This window comes from Psammomys obesus, unplaced genomic scaffold (genome assembly GCF_907164565.1).
Source record: "Psammomys obesus unplaced genomic scaffold, mPsaObe1.curated_primary_1811, whole genome shotgun sequence".
Classification (NCBI taxonomy): Eukaryota; Metazoa; Chordata; class Mammalia; order Rodentia; family Muridae; genus Psammomys; species Psammomys obesus.
Genome location: NW_026591918.1, coordinates 6,926,144 through 6,952,225, shown reverse-complemented (window position 1 = coordinate 6,952,225; position 26,082 = coordinate 6,926,144). Strand labels below are relative to the sequence as shown.

The window sequence follows — 26,082 nt, the reverse complement described above, 5'->3', positions numbered from 1 at the left end:
CCAGCTGTATCTTGCTCCCTTATTCCCTCCCAATCCCACCCTCCCTCCCTCAGCTTCTCCCTGCCCCTTTCCAAGTCCACAGGTTGGGTAGGACCTCCTCCCCTTTCATCTGGCCCTGTTTTATCAGTATCTTCAGAGCTGAAGTCCTACTCTGTGGCCTAGCAGAACTGCTCCTCCCTTGGGGGGTGGGGAGTCAAAGAGCCTGCCATTAAGTTCCTATCAGAGATAGTCCCTGTTCCCCTTACTATGGGAAACCAATTGATTATTGAGCTACCACGAGCTTCCTCCGAGTAAAGGTTCTAGGTTATATCCATACATGGTCCTTGGTTGGAGAAACAGTTTCAGAAAAAAACCCTGTGCCCAGATATGTTTGGTCCTTGTGGGGCTCCTATCCTTTCCCTGTAATACTAACTCCCCTTCTGCCGAAGGTTTGGTTATGAGTCTTGGTATCTGTTTTGAAACGTTGCTTGGTAGGGTCTTTCAGATGCTTTCTGCAGTAGACTCCTGTCATATGTCCAATGCAAATCTCATTTGTCTTTCTAAGTGAGGATTGATCATCTTACCTCGTGCCTGCTTTCTTGTTTATCTCCTTTAGGTGTATAGACTTCATTATGTTTATTATATCTTGTACGTCTATATAAGCAAGTATATACTATGTTTGTCTTTCTCCTTCTGGGATACTTCACTCAGAATGATCTTTTCTAGATCCCACCATTTGCCTGCAAATTTCATGATTTCCTCATTTTTGATTGCTGAGTAGTATTCCATTGTGTAAAAATACCACAATTTCTGTATCCATTCCTCTGATGATGGACATCTGGGTTGTTTCCAGGTTCTGGCTATTACAAATAAAGCTGCTACAAACATGGTTGAGCAAATGACCTTGTTGTGTACTTGAGCAAATTTTGGGTATATACCTAGCAGTAGTATAGCTGGGTCTTGAGGAAGTGTTATTCCTAATTGTCTGAGAAAGTGCCAGATTGACTTCCAAAGTGATTGTACCAGTTTACATTCTCACCAGCAATAGAGGAGGGTTCCCCTTTCTCCACAATTTATTCACTTTGTATCTCAGCTATAGCCCCCTCCCTCATCACTTCCCGATACCGACCTTCCTCCCTCTCCTCCTCCCATGCCCCATCCCCTGTCCACTGTCATCTGTGGCCTGGTACAGCTGCACTCCCCACAGCAGGAAGTGGTCCTGTCCTGTTCCCTGTTTTTTCCTGCTTTAGATATCTATCCCATTTGCTTTCTGAATGAGGTTTAAGCAACTTCCCTAGGGTCCTCCTTCTTGTTTAGCTTCTTTAGGGGTATAGATTTTAGTATGTTTATCCCATATTATATGACCAATAGCCACTTATAAGTGAGTATTTACTATGTGTGTCTTTCTGCTTCTGGGTTACCTTTCTCAGGATGATCTTTTCTAGTTCCGACCATTTCATATGGAAAAACAAAAATGAAAAAAAAAAAAAAAACAGAACTGCTAAAACAATCCTGTACAATAAAAGAGCTTCTGGTGGTATTTCCATCTCTGATCTCAAGCTGTACTATAAAGCAACAGTAATAAAAACTGCATGGTACTGGCATAGAAACAGAATGGTGGACAATGGAATCAAACAGAAGTCCCAGAAATAAACCCACACACCTACAGATAATTGATTTTTGACAAAGAAGCCAAAACCATGCAATGGACAAAAGATAGCATCTTCAACAAATGGTGCTGGTCTAACTGGATGTCTACATGTAGAAAAATGCAAATAGATCTATATTTATTACCCTGTACAAAATAAAGTTTAAGTGGATCAAAGACCTCACATTAAAACCAGTCAGACTAAATCTGTTAGGAGAAAAAGTGGGGAAGAGCCTTGAACTAATCAGCACTGGAGGAAACTTCCTGAACAGAATACCAATAGCACAGGCTCTAATATCAACAATCAATAAATGGGACCTCATGAAACTGAAAAGCTTCTGTAAAGCATAGGACACCGTCATCAAAACAAAACAACAGCCTACAGATTGGGAAAGGACCTTCACTGACCCTATATCTAAGAGATGGCTAGTATCCGGAATATATAAAGAACTCAAGAATTTAAACAGCAACAAATCAAGTAATCAAATTAAAAATGAGGTACAGAGCTAAAAAGAGAATTCTCAACAGAGGAATATAGAATGGCAAAGAAACAAAGAAATGGTCAATGGAGGAAAAGAAGACCTCCCCTATAAGTGGACTTGGGGAGGGGCATGCATGCAGAGGGTGGAGGAAGGGAGGGGTTGGGACAGGAGGGGGAGGGAACCATGGGGGGATACAAAGTGAATAAAGTGTAATTAATAAAGAATTTAAAAAATAACTGAAAATTTAAAAAAAAGAAATGCTCAATGTCCTTAGTCATCAGGGAAATGCAAATCAAAACAACCCTGAGATTTCACCTTACACCCATCAGAAAGGCTAAGATCAAAAACTCAAATGACAACACATGCTGGAGAGGATGTGGAGAAAAAGGAACCCTCCTCCATTGCTGGTGGGAATGTAAACTTGCAGTTGTACTTTGGAAATCAATCTGGTGCCTTCTCAGACAATTAGGAATAGTGCTACTTCAAGATCGAGCTATACCACTCCTAGGCATATATCCAAAATATGCTCAAGTATACAACAAGGACATTTGTTCAGCCATGTTCATAGCAGCTTTATTAGTAATAGTCAAAATCTGGAAACAACCTAGATGTCCCTCAACGGAGGAATGGCTGCAGAAACTGTGGTGCATTCACACAATGGAATACTACTCAGCAATTAAAAACAAGGAAATCTTTACTTTCTTTTAAGTGCTAGCTCCTCTAAATTCCCCTAGGCAGCCTCTTTTGTTCCCAGGAGATGTCCAGACTCCTCTTCCCTCCATGGTGGACCTCAGTGTTGGAAGGCTTCTGCAGGGCAAGTGCCTCTCTTCTCCTATTGCTTCACTGCCCCAAGCCCTGGGGACAGGCATCTAATGATGACTTTGAGGCTAAGATTCCAAAATATGGAATTCTTCTACAAATAAGTACATCTTGGGAAAAAGACTTATCCATAGCAGGAGGATTTTTTTTTAATTAAGTCTTTCCATAAAGACAAATCTCATTCATAATATGAATCAAGCAAAAGGAAGAGAATTGTAAGTTGTGTGTAGCCCTGCTGTCAAAAACAGCATTTACATGTTTTCGAATATATTTGAGAGGTCATCCAATATTTTTCTTAAAGCATATTTTATTTAAGTGTCTTAAAACCAGTAATAAGTGGAAATAACCTTTATAGGCATTTATAAGTACATTTGTAGTATTTTATATGACTATATGATATTCCATCTTCCTTTTTGTTGAATATTTAGCATGTTTTTTTTTTTTTTTCTGTTATCAGTATAAATAGTGCTGTGATGGACATGGTTCATATAAAACTTTGGGTATTTGCTTGACTGGTTCCTCGGGGTAAAACCATAGGCTTGAACCTGTGCCAATTCTATGGGTCTTCTGGCCTCTGGGTGTACTGCGCACATTTGTGTTTACCCATGCTCACATGCTTACGCACATGTAAGAACAAATAAGTCTTTAAAGGAATCTTTTCCTGAAAGAGAAGTGTGGGTCCTTTTGCATGTGTGCTAAACATCAGCACGAGTGACAGAAGGCCGGTCTCAAACGGTGGCACTCACGTGGTTCCATCATGTGATATGCTCAAAATTTGATGCTAGTGATGGAAGCTGGAGAGCTGGCTTAGGGGCTTAGAGCACTTCAAGGTACAGTTTTGTTTTGTTTTGGTTCGTTTGTTTTTTGTTTGTTTGTTTTATTTTGTTTTCGAGACAGAATTTCTCTGTGTAGCCTTGGCTGTCCTGGACTCATTTTATAGACCAAGCTGGCTTCAAAATCACGGCAATCCACCTATCTCTGACTCCCTGAGTGCTGGGACTAAAGGCCAGGGCTGAAGTTTAATTTCCAGTATCCACACTGGGTATCTCACAAGCACCTGTAAGTACAGCTTAACAGGATATAATGCCCTCTCTGGCCGCAGTGAGTACTGAACACATTTGTTCTTTCACATGCTCACAGCCACACGCACATACATACAAATCAATCTCTAAAAGACTCTTTCAATGGAAGAGAAGGTTTAGTGGCTCCCAGAACTTAGTTGTGGAGCAAGGCTATGAGAGGGCTTTTCTCTTCAGTGAGAGACTCCTGATAGTAATGGTGATTATATGAGCCTGTTCATATGGTGGCATTTTATAAAACACAATGCATACACAAAATGATTATGAAAATTGATAAAATCCAAATGATGGTTGTAGCTTATTATGTAGTACTGTGCCACTGTTTTCTGGTTTAGGTAATTATTCTTCGGTAAAGATATTATCACTGCGGTAACTTGGGAGCAGGACATAGAAACTGGTACTAGTTTTGAAACTTTACAATTATTTCAGATGAAATGGTTGTAAAAATTCTCTTAGTAACATCCAAAGTTTTCCGAGTTTTCACGTGTTAGGTCCTTTGCTCCGCATCATACATGTGTGATCTGATTGACCTTTCCAACAGCCTGGACTGTCCATTCTGTTGTCCTCATTTTGGTATTTTGGTAGTGAAGTGAAAAGGTCCCTCTTGCCCCCAAACCACTCTCATAATAAAGATTTAAAACAATGGGGTAGGTTTGCAAAACAGAATTTGTCCTTTTGGTATTATGAGACTCTTCCTCTTTACCAAACTTTGTGACATCAAGACTCACATGGACCACACCACTCACGCACTGCACAGCTGGAGGTCTCCGTGCTGCTGCTCAAAGATCCCGGCTCCCCCCTGGCTGCCTGCTGTGAGGAGCATGGGGCTTACAGGTTGGAAAGCTCCGTGCTATAGATTCACTTTTGCAACAAAGTAATATAAATATATTTTTTTAAGGAAGAAGAAAAAGAGGAGAAGAAAGAGAGAATAATTGCTAGTTATCAGAACATTTGGTATTGGAGTCATGCAGCTCTTTCATTTTTACATTGATGATATTTATTTTTTCAAATAACTCTCCATCATTTTATTCTTAGAGAAAGCTTACAGCACAAGAATGAATTTAAAGAAAGTATTACAGTGAGCTCATTGCCCATGCTGGTCCAGGCTGGGAGTCACACCATCTTTTCTTGCTTTTCCAGGGAACTTCTTTCCCCCTCCTCTGTTTTCCTCTTGGGGCCTAAAGTGGGAGGACCACCCCCTAAAATCTTGCAGGACTACAAGTTGGGTTCCAAATAGCACCCTCTGTGGGAGAAAAATTTCCTTTTTGTAAATGGCCCATTGTTTCCTGGTTTAAAGCCTTTGCTCCCAGGTACATGAAGGCCCTTTCCTCCAAAATGAGCGATGACACCTTCCTGTGGCTCTTCCTCCTGGTGCCATTATGAGATAAGTCACTATGAGATACTGACTCATTTTCCCAGCCCACATTGAGTCAACAGCCCAGGAACCCTGAACAACAGAGAACTGGCCAGTAGAATTTGGGAGGCAGGGGAAGGGCAGGAAACACCTGATGGCCACATAAAGGACCTACCTCAGCACTCTCATTTATTAGCTTTTTGAAGAGTGCCACCCTTGCCAGGGAGTGAGCAGTGACAAGATCCTTCTTTGCTTCAGAGAAATAACTGCAATCTTTAATCTTTACTTTATCTTTAATCTTCCAATTGAGAACTTAAAACAAAACCTCTATTGATGAGTTATATAATTCTTTCTTGGAGATATTTCTTCTGTTTCAGTTTCTTGCTAGTGATTGAATCTGCATTTTCTCAATGGGAGCATGGAAGCTGTCTGTAAAGCTCCCTGATGCCTACACCTTCCTCTCCTGTAGTTGAAAATCTTTCCTTTGATCACTGTTGACTTCTTTTTTTGCACCTCTGCTGCCCTCTTCCTTGACATCTGTATTTCCATTTATTCTTGTGGCTCACCTGCTGATAACCTGAGGGTCCCCTAACCCTTAAACCTGATATTCCTTCTTAGTGCTCAATCTTGATAGCTTTTCATTTTCTGTTTTTGAATTTTTTTAATTTATCACAATTTATTCACCTTGTATCCTAGCTGTAGCCCCTCCCTCGTCCCCTCTCAATCCTGCCCTGCCTCCCTCTTCTCTTCCCATGCCCCTCCCCCAGTCCACTGATAGGCGAGGTCCTCCTCCCCTTCCATCTGACCGTAGCCTGTCAGGTCTCATCAAGACTGTCTGCATTGTCTTCCTCTGTGGCCTCTGGGGGAGGTGATCAAAGAGCAGGCCACTGAGTTCATGTCAGTGACAGCCCCTGTTCCCCTTACTAGGGTACCCACTTAGACACTGAGCTGCCATGGGCTACATCTGTGCAGGGGTTCTAGGTTATTTCCATGAATGGTCCTTGATTAGAGTATCAGACACAGAAAAGACCCTTGTGCCCACACAACCATTCTAACTAGTAATGTGTTAAGGAAAGCTCCAAGCACCTGTATATTCCTGCTTAATTGGTTCCTGTCTGCCTCTCCACACTCAAGACATATCATGTCCTCCCTGTCTGTACTCTGCCATCAGTCACTATTCTCCATTCTCTCCTATCTTAGGTTTTTGGCATATTTATTCCTCTACCTACCATACTTACGGCCTGGCTGGCATTCCTGTCTTCAGTATCTCTGTTATATGCAACAAAGTACTCTGGGCCTCTCCTTGAGGGCACCGGCTTCTCCAGCATGTGTCTCTAAAGAACTATCTCCATTATTATGTGAGGTCTATGAGAGAACAGGTCTGCTCTTGCTCAGTTGTTCAAGTTCATTACACAGAACTGGGATGATTGCTAACAAGCCTTTGGTAGTGCTGGGCTTGTAGCTTAGTAGTGGAATGTAGGCTCATCAAGCACAAGGCCCTGGACTCTATCCCCGGCTCCAAAACCAAACAGTAAATAAAATAAACATTGATGACTCAATGAATGGATACGAGCCAGGAGTTAGCTGAGGATATTGGGATGCATTGTACCAGGGTATAGAGAAGCATCTAAGGACAGCTATAGGTTTAGCAAGGCCAATACTTACTCTATCTCAGAGAGTGGGACCATACAAGTGTTCTCATGTCCCCCTGAAGGCCCTGGATGGAATGTGGATCCTTACTAGGTACTGTGCAAGAGCAGACAGAGTGTGTTCCCTGCCTGATTAACACATAGTGGCCAGAAACTCCAACCTTCACTGTCCCGCCATCATGCTTTCTCTCCTTGGAGCGAATGCCTGTTCCAGTCCACCAAGCACTTTTCCTTCTTTCTTGTCTCTTTGCTCGTACCACATTTTGATATTCTTGTGAGCCTCTTGTGAGCTGCCATTTTTCCTTCTCTGCCCCTTCACTTGGCCCCTGCTATTTTCTACTCCTGCTTTTCCTTCCTCTTCACTGTTGAATATAGGCCCAAGAGAATAAGGATAAATGTACATGAGAATGCCCAAGTTTGCTTTTTTGGTTGCTGTGATAAAACACTGACCAAAAACAAGTTTGGTGGAAGAAAAGGTTAATTTCAGCTTTCAGGTTACAATCCATCATCAGATGAAGTTAGGATAGGCACTTGGAGACAAGAACTGAGGCAAAGACTGTGGGGGTGAGAGGAACCCCGCTTACTGGCTTGCTACCAGTGCTTTGCTCAGCTTGCTCTTACACAACCCAGGACCACTTGCAGGAGCAGTATTACCCCCAGTGGGCTGGCTTTACTCACCTTAGTCATTACCCAAGGTGTGCCTACAGGCCACTCTGATGGAGGCAATGCCTCTGCTGTGGTTCCTTCTTCCCAGGTAACTCTGTTAAGATGAAAACAATTAAACAGTGCAGGATTCTCTGGGCTCTTTAGACAACTGCCTGACCCCAGGTTAAGGCTAAAGCTGAACAGGAAGACTTTATTCATTATACTGAGAGGGCTGGAGAACAACCCTAGAAAGAACAGATCAGAAGTGGTTAAAGATGGGAAACACTGAATACCAAACCCAAGCCATGCCTAACTTGCAGTAAATTGAAACACATTGTACATACTGATAAGCAATGAATTTTTCTTGTATTATTTCCGGTTTCTCTGAAACTTGGTATGGCTTTGGTAATCTGTAATTTAGCTGGCAACCCTAACACTTGCCAGCTTTTCGTAGAGCTAGGAAAATAGGAAGCTGCTAAAGAGAGTAAATACACTGCTATTCTTTGTTTTACACTGTCGTGGCAATGTAAGACAAAGTAGAGTGGGGAGAGACCCAGTACCCCAGTGTGGCTGAGTCCCTTCACCAAGGCCTCAGAGCTCTCACCTCCCCATCACAGGAAATGGCAATTTTCCCCTTACTTGTATGTAGCGTAGGAAGGGGAGAGAGCATTGCTTGTTCTTAAAATGTCGACTAGGATACTTAAAAGCAAGAGCACAAAGACAGTGCATCCTGATACCGTGATCTATAGTTACCCTACTGAGAACTCATGTTTACTACAGACTCACTGTTTGCTGAGTCTGTATTAAGTGCTGTCTAAATTAGGTCATTGAATTTCTACAGTAACTCCTTGTGGTCTGCACAAAGAAATATAGTTACTTCATATTTACTAATTATTTATTTCTATGAAGTTGCTGTGATGATGTAACCAAGCAAATGTTTTACAATGTAGGCATGTTGATGTTTACTGGAGTAATGACTGGAAAAATAAAATTCTGAAAATCTAAATATTCACCAGTCAGAGACTAATGAAATAATGTTGACACATAGTTCCTTATAACTACATTGCCAACCAGGGGATTTATTTATTCCCAGACTTGAATGAGAATGTATGACATAGATACAATTAAGTTTGATACTTATTCATAATTATGTCTGGCAAAATACAGAGATCACTGTAACAAACACATTATAATTAAATATAAATGTTATAAAACTTCACAAATCTTTAAATTGATCACACACACATACACACACACATAACCTAATTATCTCCTCAGGCCACAGTCATCTACACTTGAGTCTTGGTGTCCTCAGCCTTGCATGCAGGCCTATGGTTCTTACTGTGAGTGCAGAGGGTTGCCCCCATGTCCGGGAGGTGCTGCTCTGTGTGGGTGAGCTCACTGGCATGCGCACTGCTGTGTCTGCTTTGCATTCTCCCTGAGCACCAACCATAAACACTCATTTCCCCAGAGCTAAAGCATCTACAGAAGTTTGGCATCAGGGCTGGAATTAACCAAAACCCTGACTTCTTTCTCTGAAACACCCCAGCTCATGAAAGCACGCTTGCTCGGAGAAACACGTTTGGGTCAAGTCAAGGTCCTCATAAAATTTATGAAGGATGAGCTTGGACCATCAGAGATGTCAGGTAGACGTGAAGGGCAAGGCCTGCTGTTTCACACACCCACTGCCATACTACACTGGAACACAGAACAAGTCTCCTGTCAGGAAGCCCTTGGGCTATGTCTGTCTTCACAGCATCTGGACCCTGAGGGGCTCTCACATGAAGTATAGCAGCATGCCTTCTTAGACCCTTAGACTCGGTGAGGTGACTAATGTGTCTCCTCGGGGACCATGGGGACTGATAGGGTGGAAGTGCTGGTCCACGAGAGAGGCTTCCTAGTTGAGATTCTCTTGTGCTGGGCTGACTGCCATCGTCTTACAGGGAATAATTAGTGCTTCTACCATGGAAATGAAGCGGTAGCTGAACTGATGGATGGGATGAAGTAGCACATGTTGCTCATGTCCAGGAAATCCATGTTGTGTCTAATTTGGCACTGGCTTTAAACAGCTGCTGCCTTTACACACTTCAATTTGTTGTCCACAATGGGAAGGAGACCTGGAAGGATTCAGGACAGTTCAGTCAGATTTTCTATTTTCCCCCCAAAACTGCAAACAGCTGAGCTGCCTCCTTTCTACCAGCTTTTTTGGACCACTCCATTTTTGTGTCTTGAGAAACACCATGTCTCTGCTTTCTCCAGTGCAACCAAATGGTAGCCTGATTTACTACAGCCTGGTTTTGGAGGTGGCCATGCCACAGATGTGTGCTTTTCTACTGTAAAATTTACTGATAATACCTGGCCCCATATTTTTCAAAGATGTGGCCAAAATGGCTGTGGAATTCATCCAGGGATCTTAAGCTAAACGGGTGCCTAGGAGAGTCAGCCTAAGTTTGAAGTTGGGATGGTAGGTGTGTAATATCAGGAGTACTTATGTCAGGCCAGAAAGCCTGTGTTCACAGTAAATAACCTAGCAGTAGTAACTAAATCAGATTAGAAGACAGGTGTGAGAAGCCCTGGTCTCTCATAGATGGGTTTCCGGGGTTTGGATTTGGACCATGGAGCCCTCTGAAACCTTACATCTCATAGTGAGGCAGCCATTATCGTTGGTAGACCACTCATCTGTTAGGCTGATAAGCCTGCCAGAGACCACATTCCTGTTATAAGGAATATACATCTGGGATTGGGACTAAAACCTGGAAGACTTCTACAGGGCCCTTCTGATGACTGTTCTTGGTTTTCTGCTTGACTGATTCTGGAATTAACTACAATCCAAACAAGTGGGTACACCTGTGTGGGAAATTTTTTTCTTAATTAAACAATTTAGAGTGGGAAGACCCACTTTGGTAATACAGAACTTTTGAGGTGGGAAGATCTATCTTCAATCTGGGTCACACCTTCTGCTGGCAGCCTGTATAAAGGACATGGAAGAAGGAAGTTTGCTCTCTTTGGCTGCTTGCTCTTGATCTTGTTGGCAAGACCATTCTTTCACACTGGCATTAGAGCCTACCTTTGGGGAATTCTGATGTATACTGAAGACCAGCTGATACATCCACCCTTGTGGACTGAACAACTTCTGTATTCTTGGACCGTCCATTGGGAGAAAGCAATTGTTGGACTAGCTGAACCACAACCTGTAAGCTATTCTAATAAATCCATTTAATATGTACACATGCACACACACAGAGAGGGAGAGAAATTCTATAAGTTTATGTTCCTCTAGAGAACCATGAGTAATACAGATTTTGGTATCAGAAGTAGTTTAATAGGCAACAGAAGTATAAGGATTAATTTTTTTAAGGATATGGAATAGGATTTTCAATTTCCTAACACCTACAGTTACTGAAGCCTCTCCTAGAAGCTCAGACAGTTCTGAAAGATCATGTATGAACTATTTTACACACTTAAGGAGACAAAAGCATTTGATTATCCTGATTAACTAGTTGTGAGAGGCAAAAAATTTGGTGACTGAATGGAAAATGAGGATGCTGGTCAGTTGTTCGTGGCATCCCTGGATAAACTGACAAAGGAATAGAATGAGCTCTGTGAACGTAAACACTTCTAGCATCTCAGATATGGTAAAGGACAACAGTGAACTCAGTGATAAAACTGACCAGCTCCAGGTGAACATAAGTAGCCTAAATGTTTCTAAGTACTCCCTGGAAGAGAATCTTTTCTTTAGCAGCCACAGAGCTCAAGTTGTGAAAAATCAAATAGAAGCTCTCATTATAAGATTAGCTGAATTACAGTGAAATTCAATCCCCAGCCTTGGAGGGTGTCAACAGTTAAAGGCATTAATTGGTAAAGAATGGGATCCTCTAAATTGAGATGGGATGTGTGGGAGGACCCTATTGAGGCTGAGAACTTTGAACCCTCAGATTCTTAAGGGTTTATCTCAACTGAGGAAATAGTCTCTCCACAACAAGCAAAAGATGCCCTCTTACCTCCAAGTGAACCTTCTGAAATATTACCTGTCGCACCATTGACTGAAGAAATTAATTCATTATCTGCTAAGTTAACAGTAACTTTCTCTGAAGGAGAGGCCAGGCAAGGCAATACTGATGTCCTTCAGGGCTCACCAACAGTTGCCTATAGATTTATAAGGAGACTTGAGGCTAATCAGGCTCTTAGAGGGTAGGTGGAAAGTGTAGTTCACGAGGTGTGCTACACTACTAAGGAGCTTTAAAGAGTTTGCTAATTCTCAAGCGGAAACCCAGGGAAGATGCATGGGAATGGATTTTAAGGGTGTGAGATAATGGTGGAAGGAACATAAAACAGGAGAGTTTAGGTTTGATATGGCAGTTTGCACAGTTAAAAAACATGTCAAAGTTTAAATAGTTGGCTGAAGTATTTGTCAAAAGATGTCAAAAGGAGTTGGAGATGCCTTATATTTCTTGGCTTAGTGTTGATGACAAGATTTTAATGCTCAGAGACATGCAAAGCTAGAGTGGGTGTTCTCTAGAAAACCCAATCCTCTACAATGGGAAGGCCTAGAAGACATGTTCTTCACTAATAATACAAGATGCAAAAGGGGTACCAACATGTTAGAAGAGCTTTGTTGTTGTCCTTTTTCTTGTGTCAGACCTGAGGGTTGGGAACACTGCTGCTCAGTTGGGTTCAAAAGTAATGGGTTATACTGGGCCCCAAGGTGGCAGGGGCCAGGGAACAGCTCTGAGTCACTAAAGGCAGGGCAATCTTAGTTATCATAAGGGACACCATAGATAAAGCAATGTCCATAATGGTCAGCGCAGGTAAAGTGATTTTTTTATGGTGATGTGATTCAAATAGACCTTTGGCACTAGCTAAACAATTAGAGTGTCCAGGCATAAAATAGGTAAGAATCCTTCTGCATTTTTGATTGATCTATAGAAGTAGAAAAATTCTCAAGCAAATGGAAGAAAGGTTCCACTGGTTCATGGCAAAAAGAGAATCTCAGGCTGTGAAGCAATTTCTAGACTCAAGAAAGTTTGTAGACCCAAAACCCTCTGAATGAAGGGACCCAGGCTACCCTAAGGAAAGACCTTGATAAAATACCAAATAGTTTTACTGTTAGCTTTTTGTTTTCTGTCCCTTCCCAGAGAGACTTACGACCTTTTACTGCTCACTGGCTATAGGAAACAGTCAAACTGTCTCTGGTATGTTGAATACTTCATCTGAATTAACAGTGATTCTATGAGCCCCAAGAAACATTGTGGCCCTCCAGGTAAAGTGGTGGTTTATGGAGGCCAAGTGGTGAGTGGAATTTTGGCTAAAGTCCAACTTGAGTCCAGTGGGTCCCATGACTCATCCTCTGGTTATTTCCTCAGTCCCAGAATATGTAATTGGGATAGATATACTTAGAAGTTGGCATAATTCTCACATTGGTTCCTTGACCTCTGGAGTGAAGGCAATTGTGGTTGCAAAGGCTAAATGGAAGCCTTTAGAATTGCCTCTCCCAGGGAAAGTAGAGAATCAAAGTTAGTGACATCTCCAGAGGAACTGTAGAAATCAGTACCACTTTCAAGGACTTGAAAGACTCAGGTGTGGTTGTTCCCACATTTCCATTTAACTTGCCTATCTGACCTTTGCAGAAAACAGATGGCTAAGAAAGAATGAGAGTTGACTATTGAAAACTCAGCCAAGTAGTGACTCCAGTTCCAGATGTGCTGTTCTTACCTGAGCAAATTAACACATCTCATGGTACATGGTATGCAGCTATTGATTATCAAATGCCTTTTATTGGCATACCATAAGAACGGCCGGAAGCAATTTGCTTTCAGTTGGCAATGCCAACTGTATACCTTCACAGTTTTACCTCTAGTGTATTGTAACTCTCCTCCTCTCATATGTTAGAAGGGATCTTGATCATCTCTGTCTTTTCCATAAAATATCACATTGGCTCACTACATTGATGACATTATGCTGATTGGACCTAGTGAGTAGGAAGTAGCAACCACTTTGGACATTTTGGTAACACATATACATATTAGATCATGGAAAATAAATGCAACCAAAATTCAAGGACTGGTTTTTTTTTTTTTTTTTTAAGTGAAATCCCTAGGAGTCTAGTGGTGTGGGCTATTCAGAGACATTCCTTCCAATGTGAAAGATAAATTATTGCACCTGGCCCCTCCTACCACTAAGAAAGAAGCACAATGTTTGTGGCCTATTTGGATTCTGGAAACAGCACATTCCTCACTTAGGTATATTACTCTGAACCATATACTAATTGAGTTGGAAAGGTGGTAGCTGTTGTATGGGGCCTGGAACAGGTCCAGGCTGCTGCGCAGGCTGCTCTACCACTTAGACCATATGATCCAGCAGATCCAATGGTACTTGAAATGTCAGTGGCAGAGAGGGATGTTGTTTGGAATGTGGCAGATCATTACAGGTGAATTATAGAAGAGACCTTTGAGATTTTTAGAGCAAGGTTCTACCATCATCTGCAGACAACTATTCTTTTGAGAGACAGCTCTTGGCCTGTTATTGGGGCTTTGTAGAAACTTAACATTTGACAATGGCCACTAAGTTACCATGCGATTCAAGCATCATGACCTGGGTATCTGACTCATTGGGCCATAAAGTAGGATGGGCACAGCAGCAATCATTATTAAATGAAGGTAATATATACATGGTCAGAGCAGGTCTTGAAGGCACAATCAACTTACAGAAAAAGTTGCAAAATTGCCTATGGTTTTTGCTCCTGGTACAATGCCATCAGCTCCCAAGCATGCACCGCTTACCTCATGGGGTATGCCCTGTGATTAATTCACTGAGGAAAAGAAGACTTGGGCCTAGTTTTCTGATTGTTCGGCACAATATGCAGGCACAATCCACAGGTGGACAGCTAAAGCATTACAATTCCTTTCTGGAACAACCCCAAAAGACATACTGAAGTAAAGCATTCATAGTGGGCAGACTTCAGGAAGTACACATGGTCATATATTTTGTTTGGAAGGAGAAATTGCCAGAAGTGCAATTGTTCACTGATTAGTGGGTTGTAGCCAATGAATTGGCTTCAAAAGACCATGATTGAAAAATTGGTGAGAAAGACATCTGGGGAGAAATCATGTGAATAGATCTCTCCATATAGGCTAAGGATGTAGAGATACTTGTGTTCCGTGTATTTGATTATCAAGCGGTGACTTCAGAGGAGGAGAAGCTCAGTAATCAAATATATAGGATGGTCCATTTTGTTGACAGTCAGCCTCTTTCCCCAGCCATTTCTGTCATTGCCCAATGGGCCCATGAACAAAATGGCCACAGTAACAAAGGTTTGGGTTATTCTTGGGCTCAACAACACTAACTTCCACTCTCCAAGGCTGACCTGGCTGTAGCTACTGCTAAGTTCCGGATCTGCAAACAGTAAAGACCAGCACTGGGTCTGAGATATGGCACCATACCCTAGGATGACCAGCTAGCATTCTGGTGACAGGGTGACCACGTTGGACCTCTTCCTCCATGGAAAGAACAATGTTTTGTCATTACTGGAGTAGATACTTATTCTTGTCATGAATTTGCATTTCCTGCACAAAATGTTTCTGCCAAAACCATCATTTTTGTACTTACAAAATGCCTTATCCACCATCATGGTATTCTACCCAGCATTGCTCGTGTCACAGCCAGAGACATGTGACAGTGAGCCTGTGGTTATAGAATTCATTGGTCTTACCATGTTCCCACCATCCTGAAGCAGCTTGCCTGACAGAAAGATGGAATGACCGTTTGAAGCCACTGTTACAGCACCCATTAGGTAACAGCAGCCTGGATAGGTGGGAAGGGCTCTTCAGAAGGTTGTATATGCTTTGACTCAGCTTCCAATATATGGTACTGATTCTCCCTGGCCAAGACCCACAGGTCTGGCCTAAAAGTTTTGACTCCAGAGAGCTCCCCTGTCAGGAGACACAACAAGCATTTTATTGAATTGGAAGCTCAGACTTTCCTCTGGACACTTTGGGCTTCTTATAGCACTAAGCCAACAGGCTAAGAAAAGAATAACAGTGTTAGGAGGGGTGGTTGATCCAGATTAACATGGGAATATTGCATTGCTTCTCCACAAGGAAAGTAAGGAAGATTATGTCCAGAGTGCAAGGGATACTTCAGGGCATCTCTTGGTGCTACCATATTCTGTAAACAATGTCAGTGGGAACCTACAACAGCCTAATCCAGGCAGATGACAAAGGGCACAGGCCCATCAGAAATTCATTTATGGGTCACTCCTCCAGAACAAGAGCCAAGACCTGCTGAGCTGCTTACTGAAGGTAGAAAAAAGTCAAAGTGAGTAGTAAAGGAAGGTGTTATAGATACTAGCTAAAGCCATGTGACCAGTTGGAGAAATGAGGATTATAATTGGCATTAGTGTTTCTGTTGTATTTTGTTAGAAATATGTTTGTACAGATATTTGTGTTTCCTTTGTTCGACTTCTTTATCATGTAATGTAGCATCAGTAAAGAGAATCTCAGTGGTTTCATTATCTTTCAGCTTGAGATACTGAAAGAAGCCACCTATTATAAATGTATAATGTGCTTGCGGTTGTGTGAGTGTCTGTACTATCCTGCTAGGCGTAATTATGACCCCGTTAAATATGCAATGTGTTGGCAATTGCATATGCATAGTTAAATCATGTTAGATGGAACTATGTATGACCTGCTTATTGTCTTCATTAGAAAATTAATGAAGATGCAAGGAGCGATGATTATGTGTCGAGCTGACAAGGGTGGACTTGTGTTGTCTCTTCTTCGTTGTTATTTTGACTACAATTGGAATTAATGAAAATATAAGCCACTGGGTTCTGTGAGGTTTTTTTTTTTTTTTCTTAATTAAATCATTTGAAGTGGGAAGACTGACTTTTAATCCAGATCTCTTGATGTGGGAAAATCTGCCTTTAATCTGGGCCACACCTTCTGCTGGCAACTTTTATGAAGGACATGGAAGAAGGAGTTTTTTGGTTCTTGCCTGCTTGCTTTTACTCTCACTGGCAAGTCCATTCCTTCACTGGCACGAGAGCATACTTCTTCAGGATTCTGGCATATGCTGAAGACCAGCTGAGCTATCCAGCTCCATAGACTGAACAACTTTTGAATTCTTGGACCTTTCATCTGCATTCATTCTATAAATTCTGTTTCTCTAAAGAGCCCTAACCAATACAACACTCTTAGAACATCTGGATTCTAGTTTGTCAAAACATGTACCTTTTTCACTGGGGGGTGGGGTAGGAGGGAGGGTAGAAACACGTTTCCACCCTGTCACATTCAATTGCCTGAGAAGTTTCCCTAATCCTTTAGGGGCTTTTAGCTCTGGCTAGACTGAGATTTGTGGTATCAAAGCAGAAAAGAATTTCGGAGCTAGCCAGTATGAAACAGAGTTAAATATTTTATTATAGACATTGTAATATAAACTTTAAGTATGAAGGTGCTCAGAAAGATACAGCCAAGTGTGGGTACAGGCTGCCCAAGGGGGACTAACAATTGTCTTATTAGTCATATATACGTCTTTGGTGCTGTCTAGGCACATCCTGAATGGCTGCTAAGAACTCTTTCCCTGATTTTTTTTTTCATATTAAGTGAGATTATAGAGTAGCTTTAAAGGTGCCCTAGATGGAATTTCAATCTGTTAAGAGAAAAAAAGAGGGGGAGGGGGCTCCTAGGATCACATGGGAGTTTAATACATGTCCTTTCCCTTAAATGGGGTTCCTGATCAAATTCCTGGAAGACTGTGGGTCCATATCCTGGAAGGGAGAAAGGCTGTACACTGTTGCTGGTTGTGCTCTGCTCTGGTTGTTGCCGCCTTGCTGTAGAGAGAGGCCCTGGTGAGAGTCCAGGTGAGGATCTCCTTTTCCCTCTCATGCCCTTATAATTCCCCTCTTTTATTTCCTGCTTCACCTTGAGCCACCTGGCTGTCACCGTGCGTGGCGACTACTAGAGCCGAGCATACCGAGGGACATTGCTGTCCTGTAGCTGCTCACCTATGCTCCTAGGAAAGAGCTATGTGTGACTGAAACAGGAAGAAGAACAGATACCCATGTTCCCTGCATCTTTAGCTACCATCTGCCCCATGGGGTCATGGGAATTCACTTATAAATCACACTGCCACAAAACCAGTAAAAGATTCAAGACAAGGGAAGCGAAGTCTGGAGCCATACATTGGAGCATCACACCTTAGTTACCACCTGGGACATTTGGCCATGGTCTCCTGGGATTATGGTTATAGACGTGAGCCTAAAGTCCCTGTGCCCCTGTCGCATGCTGTTCTTTACCAGTAGTCATGGTCTGTAGAGGAAGAGAACCAATAGAATGAATATATATTAAAGGGGGATTTATTACATTGTCTTACATGATACAATCTGATTAGTCTGACATTGGCTATCTTCACACTGGAGAAACGGAGAACCTGGTAGCTCTCCAGTTCGTGAGACTGGAAGAAGTTTCAGGTTGGTGACAGGTAGGCCTACCAGATTCCTGGAGAGTCCCTGGTCTTCAGTCTAGTTTAGAGTGCTGAAGAACCTGGGTTCTGGTGTTAGTTAAGGCTGAACGGTATGGTAAAACACTGATACAAACATCTTAAAGGAGAAATTGTTATTTAAACTTACAGTTTTAGGGTACAGTTCATCATACTGGGGAAGTCAAGGCAGCAGGAACTGGAAGCAGCGGATCACATGGCACCCCCAGTCAGGAAGTCGAGAGCTATGAGTTCATGCTGCTGCTCAGTTCTATCTCCATTTAGATAGTTCAGGTCACAGTGACATTCATAGCATGTGGGTCTCCCAAATCAGCCAATATCCAGGGGCACCTCCCAGAGAATTCTAGACTCTGGGAAGTTGACAGTTAACAGCCATGGAGGAACACTGCTTACTGGCTTGCTTATTATGGCTTGTTCAGCCTGCTTCTTTTTAAAACCTGTGACCACCAGAACAGGGATGGATCCGCCCACAATGGGCTTTTCCTCCTAAAACAATGACTAATTTAGAAAATACCTTACAGCTAGATCTTATAGAGGCATTCTCTCGGTTGATGTTTCCACTGTTCAGATGACTCTAACGTGGGGAAAGCTGACATAAAACTAGCCAGGACAGAGCCCCTGGCTCTCAAGGACTCTGGATGGATTATGGCTTTGCCTCTAGAGGTCCATTTCATCTCTGACTCCTAAGTAGATGAACTTGGACATTTATTATAATTACATGGTGTGCTAGCTAGTTTTAGATCAACTTGTCCCAAGCTAGAGTCATTTTAGAAGAGGGAATTTCAATTGAACAAATGCCCCCACCAGAATGGCCTATGAGCAAGCCTGTGATACGTTTTCTTGACTGATGATTGACATGGGAAAGCCTAGCTCAGTGTGGATGGTAACACCCCTGGGCTGGTGGTCTGTGGTGCTATAAGAGGCTGAGCAAAGACATTAGGGAGCAAGCCAGGAAGCAATGACACTCAATGGCCTCTGCTACCTCCAGGTTCTTGTCCTAGCTTCCCTCCGTGACGACTTACAAGCTGTAGAGTGACATAGACCCTTTACTTCCTGGGCTGGCTGGTCTTATGTCAACTTGACACACAGGGTAGAGTTATCTGAAAGGAGGGAACCTTAATTGAGAAATGGCTCCATAACATCCAGCTGTAAGGCATTTTCTTAATTAGTTATTGATGGATGGAATCCCAGGCTGTTGTGGGTGGTGCCATTTCTAGGCTGGTGGCCCTGAGTTCTCTAAGAAAGTTGACAGAACAAGCCAGAGGGAGCAAGCCAGTAAGCAGGCCCTATATGGCTTCTGCATCACCTCCTGTCTCCAGATTCTTGCCCTGTTTGAGTTTCTGTCTTGGCTTCATTTAGTGATGAACAGTGCTGAGGAGATATAAGCTGAATAAACCCTTTCCACTCTAACTTGCTTTTTGGTCATGTGTTCCCTCACAGCAATAGAAACCCTAAATAAAGAAGACACTTTCCAAGTTACTTTCAGTCATGGCATTTTATCACAGCAATAGAAACTAAGACACACAGGCAGGAAAGCATTGGAGCGCTGTTGTCCCAGAGAGAACCATCAGTGTAATTCTACCAAATCAAATGCAGGTGGAGGGAGAGCTGCTGCACCAGAGTCTCCACTGGCTGGGATGTGGTGACTGTGTGAAGGAGATAAGCAGGCTCCATGGTGCCTGCTGGCACAGGGCATGAGGAGCCATGGCAGATTTATCTCCCCAGGCAGTAAGCTGCACTAATTGCTTTGGAAGCAAGGCCTTTTCCTGGGCAGCAGCATATGCCACATGAATTATCTGAAGCAAAGATAAAAAGCCACCTTACTCTTCCTTTATTGAAGCCTAATAATAAGATGGGGCTGTCGCTGCTTCCCACAAACTATTTCTTTTAATTTAGAAAAAGCACGGGACTGGTCACCTTCTGCTCACAGCTGTGGGGCAGTTCCCAGCCCGGAAACCTAGGACCTCCTATCGTAGGTAGGCTCCTGAGGACCCCTGGGGGTTGTGGGTCAGTGAAATTAACTATGTTTGTATGCATTTAAAACAACCCGGCCCTTGAAGGGAAAGGTGTTATTTTTCTGAGGTGTATTGGATTATAAAGCTGCAAGTGAGGTAACTGGCAAATTTTCAGGGGATGGGGTACACACATCTCTCTCTCTCTCTCTCTCTCTATCTCTCTGTCTCTCTCTCTTTCTCTCTCTGTGTGTTAATGTTTGTGTATTTGTTCTTCTTTTAAAATGGTGGCTCACATTGAACCTGTAGCTCACCAAGTGACTAGACTGGCTGGCCAATGAGCTCCCTCTAGCCTCTGTGTCTACTTCTCTATATTCCAGGTGAATTTGGTCATCATGCTTGTGATGCAAGTACTTTAAGGACTAAGCCCCCCATAGGTACATAATTTCTGGTTTTCTTTTTTAAAATTAAAAAAAAATGATAATAATCCTCCTCATCCATCCCTGGTTTCCCTCTATTTGTGCAAGATTTGAGAACTTTTCTGAAAACTTCAAATTACACTTCAACAGAACAACATGTGTGGGGAAGGATGCCTGTGGCCATGGCATGGTTGTAAGAACAGCTAGAGAGCATGGAAATAGGCTGGCAGCATCTTAAAACAGGAGACTGATGACTGGACTTTGGCAGAACTCCCACCTATACAACCTTAGTCCCTCCAAATCACCTCTTCCTGTCAACGTCCTCAGCAGGGCACTGAATGGGTCCTAGATAAGTCATTCTGTCACTCATGTATAAGCATCCTTTGGGGAAAGGGGTTCCCTGCAGGTGTCAGATCGGGAAGAGAACTCCACAAAGAGATGAGAATGAAATCCCAGGCAGATTGACTATGTCGACCTGGATCAGACATCAGGGAGCTAATGCCAGGTGGTACAGTGTAATTGGAGAAAAGGTTTCCAAGCAACGATCAGTCTAATCAGTCCAGCTGCACCATAAGGCTTAAGGTGTGACTACATAAACACTCTGTTTCTTGGTCTGGGAAGGTATGCTGGTCAGTTTAATTGTCAGCTGGACACACCCTGGAGTCATCTGGGAGGAGAGTCTTCTTGAGGGATCATCTAGATCAGACTGGCCTGTGCGCACGTCTGTGAGTGATTGTCTTGGTTGTCAACCTATGAAAGAGGACTCATCCCATGGTGGACTGCATCATTCTCTAGGCTGGGGTTCCTAAGCAGTGTAAGATAGGAGCAGGCGGATAAGCAAGCAGGGAAGAAAGGAACCTTGTGGCCAGATGTGAGGTGACTAGCTGCCCGAGTTCCTGCCTGGGTCACCCCCCAGTCGTGGATGGTGGCCTGGAATTGTGTGACGAAAAAACCTTTTCTCCACTAAGTTGCTCTTTGTTAGGATATTTTATCACACCAACAGAAATGAACCTAAGACATAAAAAGAGGAAGCTAGGACATAAAGAGAGAAAGTAGTCTCATTCAAACCACATGTAAAATGTTGGTAAAAGATAGAGAGTTGGAAGAAAGAAAATGGGTCTTAGGTCCCCGTCTGTATCATTAAGAGGTCTCTTGGTCAACCGAACCAATAGAAGGAACAAAGATTTATTAGACTGATTTATAGGACACAGTCTGAGCAATCCAGCAACAGCTGTTTTCACATTGCTGAGGATGAGAGCCAGAGAGCTGCTCATTCCATGAGTCTAAGTACCTTGGCAGTCCCAGGCTGTTTCTGAAGACTTAGGGGAGCCATGAAGAGCCCCTGGCCCTCAGTCTTTGTTAGAAATCTGGGAATCTTGATGAACTGGGAAAGGAGCTGAGAAGGCAAGGAGGCAGGAAGCAAAGCTGTTCCCTCAGTCCTCCTTTGATCTGGCTGCCGCCAGAAGCTGCCACCTACATCTCGGGCCCTCCTGTTTCAGATGATCTGATCAAGAAAATCCCTTACAGGTATGCCCAGAAGCTTATCTCTTGGTTGACTCTCTATCCAGTCAGTTTGACATCCAAGATTAACTGTCATACCATATTAGGACTTAGACTCACCATTTGTAATTGAGCCAAAAAGACTATCCAGACCCTGGTGTGTTCAGGTTGGCACTGTTAAGTGAAATCCTCTGTATCGGTGGCAGTGTTCCTATGTGAGCACTGACAGTGAGGCAGTCACCAGCCACAAGGGGATGATGAGTACTTGAATGTGCTTGAGCTATAGAGGAGCAGGGTTTTTAATGGTAGGTAATTTTATTTCAGCTTCAATATCAGAAGCTATAGGCCACCGTGGCTGCCAAATTGAGTAGAGTAACAATTAGTAACATCCCATTCTGGGACACAGCTTCCTGGAAGGCCCCTCTATGTGTAGAGCTAGGCTGAGAGTTAAATGCAGCTCTAAGACCAGGGACTTGGTTCAGATTATGTTAGGGGTGGGAAAGAAGGGTAGAGTATGTAATGAAGGAGAGAAGAAAGAGAAACAAAGATAATACTTTCTCTATGGTGCTATTTGGAAGATCTCTCTTCTAGAATACATTTTTCTACCTAGTGTATATAGAGGAATTTAGTTTTAATTCAGAACATGGCTTCTCTGGCAAAAGATCACATCCAAAGACATAGGTCTATATGATCCGGCTAAAAATCAAACATGCTTTTAATTCAGAAGATAGAGACAAGCAGATCTGAGTTCAAGGCCAGCCTGGTATAGCAAGGTCAGGGAAAGAAAAGCGAAAAGCTTAGGTTCAGGCATGGTGGTACATGCCTTTAATCCCAAACATTGAAGGTAAATTTAGTTTGTGGAAGAAAGCACCCATGATTGAAAGTGATGTCTAATTGAGTGTCAGAAAAGGTGACAAATCAGAGGAAGGTTTGACAGAATAGGACACACCCAAGTCTTATGAGAAGAAAGAGGAAAAGGAGGCTACTTAAGGGGCAATACACAGAAAAGAGGCAGTTTTATCAGGACAGTAATAGAGAGATGGATTGCAGAGAGAGAACTCAGGTGAAGACTGAATAAGCCAAGGAATGACAGGGAGCCAGGAGATTAGAACAGATTGCTTCAGTTAGTTGGAGGCCAAACAAAGCAATTCAGGGGCCGAGAGAAAAGAGAGGCTGAATAAGTCATTTGGGAGAAGAGTTTCAGCCAGAACAGCTGAGTTGAACGAGCCATCTATGAGCTCACAAAGAACGAGCAAGAGTGAGCTTATTAAGCCGTAAGTCTCAGAGGCTAAAACCATTCTGTGCCTAGGTTAGATTGTAGGGAGGCTAGATGCTTCCAGGACTAGGCCTACATTAGCAGACAGAAGCAGTAAGCCTCCCAGACAGTTGAAGCAGGCAAATGAAAGTTCCTTTTACAATATTTGTATCAGGAAACAAAACAAAACAAAACAAAACAAAATGTACTGACCTTGTTACAAAGAGCACTGAGCCATCTCTGTTGTGTTCATTCCATCCGGCCCTTCATGTCCAGTCATAAAAGCAGCCGTCGCCTGAAGGAGCATGTGACACACAGCTGCACATGGATTAAAAGAACAACGAAATGGTCACCAGGCAGTATAAAGCTGTGTAACTGAACATCACTGAGCATGGGTCATGGGTGTGATACCAGGTGGACTTTCAAAGCAGAGTGCCATTCAGGCTCCACTCCCCAGCATGGTAGCCACTGAATGCTGAGGGGAGGAAACCCGAGACAGGAATGGCTGGCGGGGGCTAACCCCATGAGACAGGTGAGCTGGAGGAAAACAGACCCTGCAAGCGGGCTACATTGAGCAGCTCATTTCATTGAGGGGAACAGAGGCCATTTAAACCTTTGGGGAGTGGTAGAGGCTTTTGGGTGAGTGTATGTCATTGGCCGGGGCTGAGGTACTGGGAATGCCTTAACTGCAAGAGGAGGAATTTCAGGTGCTTGCTGGACATGACCTTATACAGAGGGGAGAAGTTTAACCTGGCTGAGACAATGTGTCCTCCTCTGGTGTGGGCAAAGGTGGGGGACAGAGGACTAAGTACCAGGACATGCAGGCCTGGGGCAGGGGAGGGAGTGGTCCCTACTCCTCCCACTCTCAAGACGAAAGAGATTTTGGAGGTTGGTCACGACTTGACCCCACTCCTGCTGCAGACTGGCTCTTCCCCATTGCATGGTACTCACACCCCACCGCAGAACCTAACCGTTATTATATAGCCTGAGACCAGGCAAGGACCAACTCCTTGGTACAGAGCTTGGGGGTATCCCACAGTGGGACAGTGCTTGCCTAGCATGTGCAAACCCATGCAACCTCAGCACGGTCCACCAAAACAAACAAAAGCAAAGCCCAGATGCAAGCCTACTGTGCGACACGTGGTCCCACCGGTTCCATACTCCTTCCCAGGTTTTCGTAGTTACTTTCTTATGAGGCTGAGGCTGGACTTCTGGACAAAACCAGAATAAACCAAAAAGACTCCAAGACTGCTGCCAAGGAGGCTCTTTATTTCTGACCATTCCTTGAAGTTCTTGTGGGTTTCTAGCCTCCTCTACTTTGCCGTGAGTATAGCTTTGTGATGAGATGAGATGTGTTCTTTATCCTTGCAAGTAGGATATATCTGAGCAGCTTCTATGTGTACCTGCCATGTGATAAACCCAGGAGACAGAGTCCTGCCTATCATGAAGAAGTAAATAGTTTTGAGTGGGGGTAACGTTTAATTAGATGGTTGCTTATCAGGAGTGCTGGGTGCCAGCTAGAGCTGAGTCTAGAGCTAGAGCTGAGATTGGAAAGTGTGCTGATTAGCAGAGACCTTGGGGGTGAGCGCCTTACTAAAATTGTTCCTGTGGCTTGTTCAGATGCTTTCTCATACAACCCGGAGCCCCTGCCTAGGGGTAGCACCACCAGAGTGGGCTTGGCTGAAATTGATACACTCTAGAGATACCTAGAAAGAGGAAACCTCAATTGAGAAAATGCCTCTTTAGGCCTGTGGACATGTCTGAGTCCGAGGGTATTTTCTTGATTACCAGTTGATGTGGACCCACTGTGCGTGGTGCCACTCCAGGCAGGTGGTCCTGGGTTATGTGGGAAAGTGTCTGAACAAGCCCCAGGAACAATACACTACGTAGCTTTCCTCCAGGATCGCTGGTCAGTTCCTACCTTGAGGATCAAGCCTTGAGCTCTTGCCATGACTTCCTTCAATGATGGATTTTGGCCTAGGAGTTTTAAGAGGGAATAAAGCCTTTCCTTCCTGGGTTTCTGGTCAGCATTTTTATCATAGCCACAGAGAAGCAAACTAGGACCTAAAGGAAGCATTGTGAACTGGTCTGAGAAGTGAACAGCCTGAGAAAGCCTCCTAAGACAGTCTGGGGTGACATCACTATGGAGCCCCCAAGAAGCAATTAGGAGTGTGGCAGAGGAGCTGGGGTATGAGTTGAGAGTAGGTTCCATGAAGAGGGGACACATGCAGCATTCTAATGGCTTTATCTGCATTGCCGTTTCAGCACTTCAGAGAGCACTTGGACAAACTTTTCGCCAAAGGAATTGGAATGCTGGATATTGCTCTGAATGAGGCCTTCAACATACTCAGTGATGTAAGTTCCTCTCTGACCCACCCATCTAAGCACAATAGATAGGAGGTCTGCAGAGCAAGGCTGTTGTCATTTTGCATGTGAGCAAATTCAGTGCAGGTCAGGATGGCGGGTCACTCAGCACTGTATAACTTACATATGCTAGAGAATTAGTCTGGCTCCTAGGCTTGGTTTTTCCTTGATTTTGCTTTTCCACTCAGCAAAATCCCAGCCTAGACTTGGGTTTTTCATACATAGCTACATTGGCTCTTGAGTCAAGGGTTGTCATAACACCTAGAATTTCTTTTATCAATGATATGTACTGACACAAATAAAGCCAGTCTCAATCCTGAGCCAGTCTTTTCCTCTTGAAGAGGAAACAAGAAAAGGTGACTACTCAGTTCATCCAATATACAGCCAAAGCCAGCTCCTCTTGCCTTTTTTTCGGACCTGCTGGCTACAGGTGATTAGCATAT

At 43.3% G+C, this 26,082-nt stretch overlaps 1 protein-coding gene across 3 annotated transcripts in view; it reads left to right on the top strand.

Annotated features, from left to right (window-relative positions):
* The window catches only part of Cacna2d3 (calcium voltage-gated channel auxiliary subunit alpha2delta 3), an 818,761-nt gene that overhangs the window by 396,072 nt on the left and 396,607 nt on the right, over positions 1–26,082 (top strand). For all 3 annotated transcript variants that reach the window (XM_055612383.1, XM_055612382.1, XM_055612381.1), the window contains exon 10: positions 25,541–25,630. In XM_055612383.1, coding sequence (XP_055468358.1) covers positions 25,541–25,630 — 90 coding nt within the window. The remainder of the gene's footprint in view (positions 1–25,540; positions 25,631–26,082) is intronic.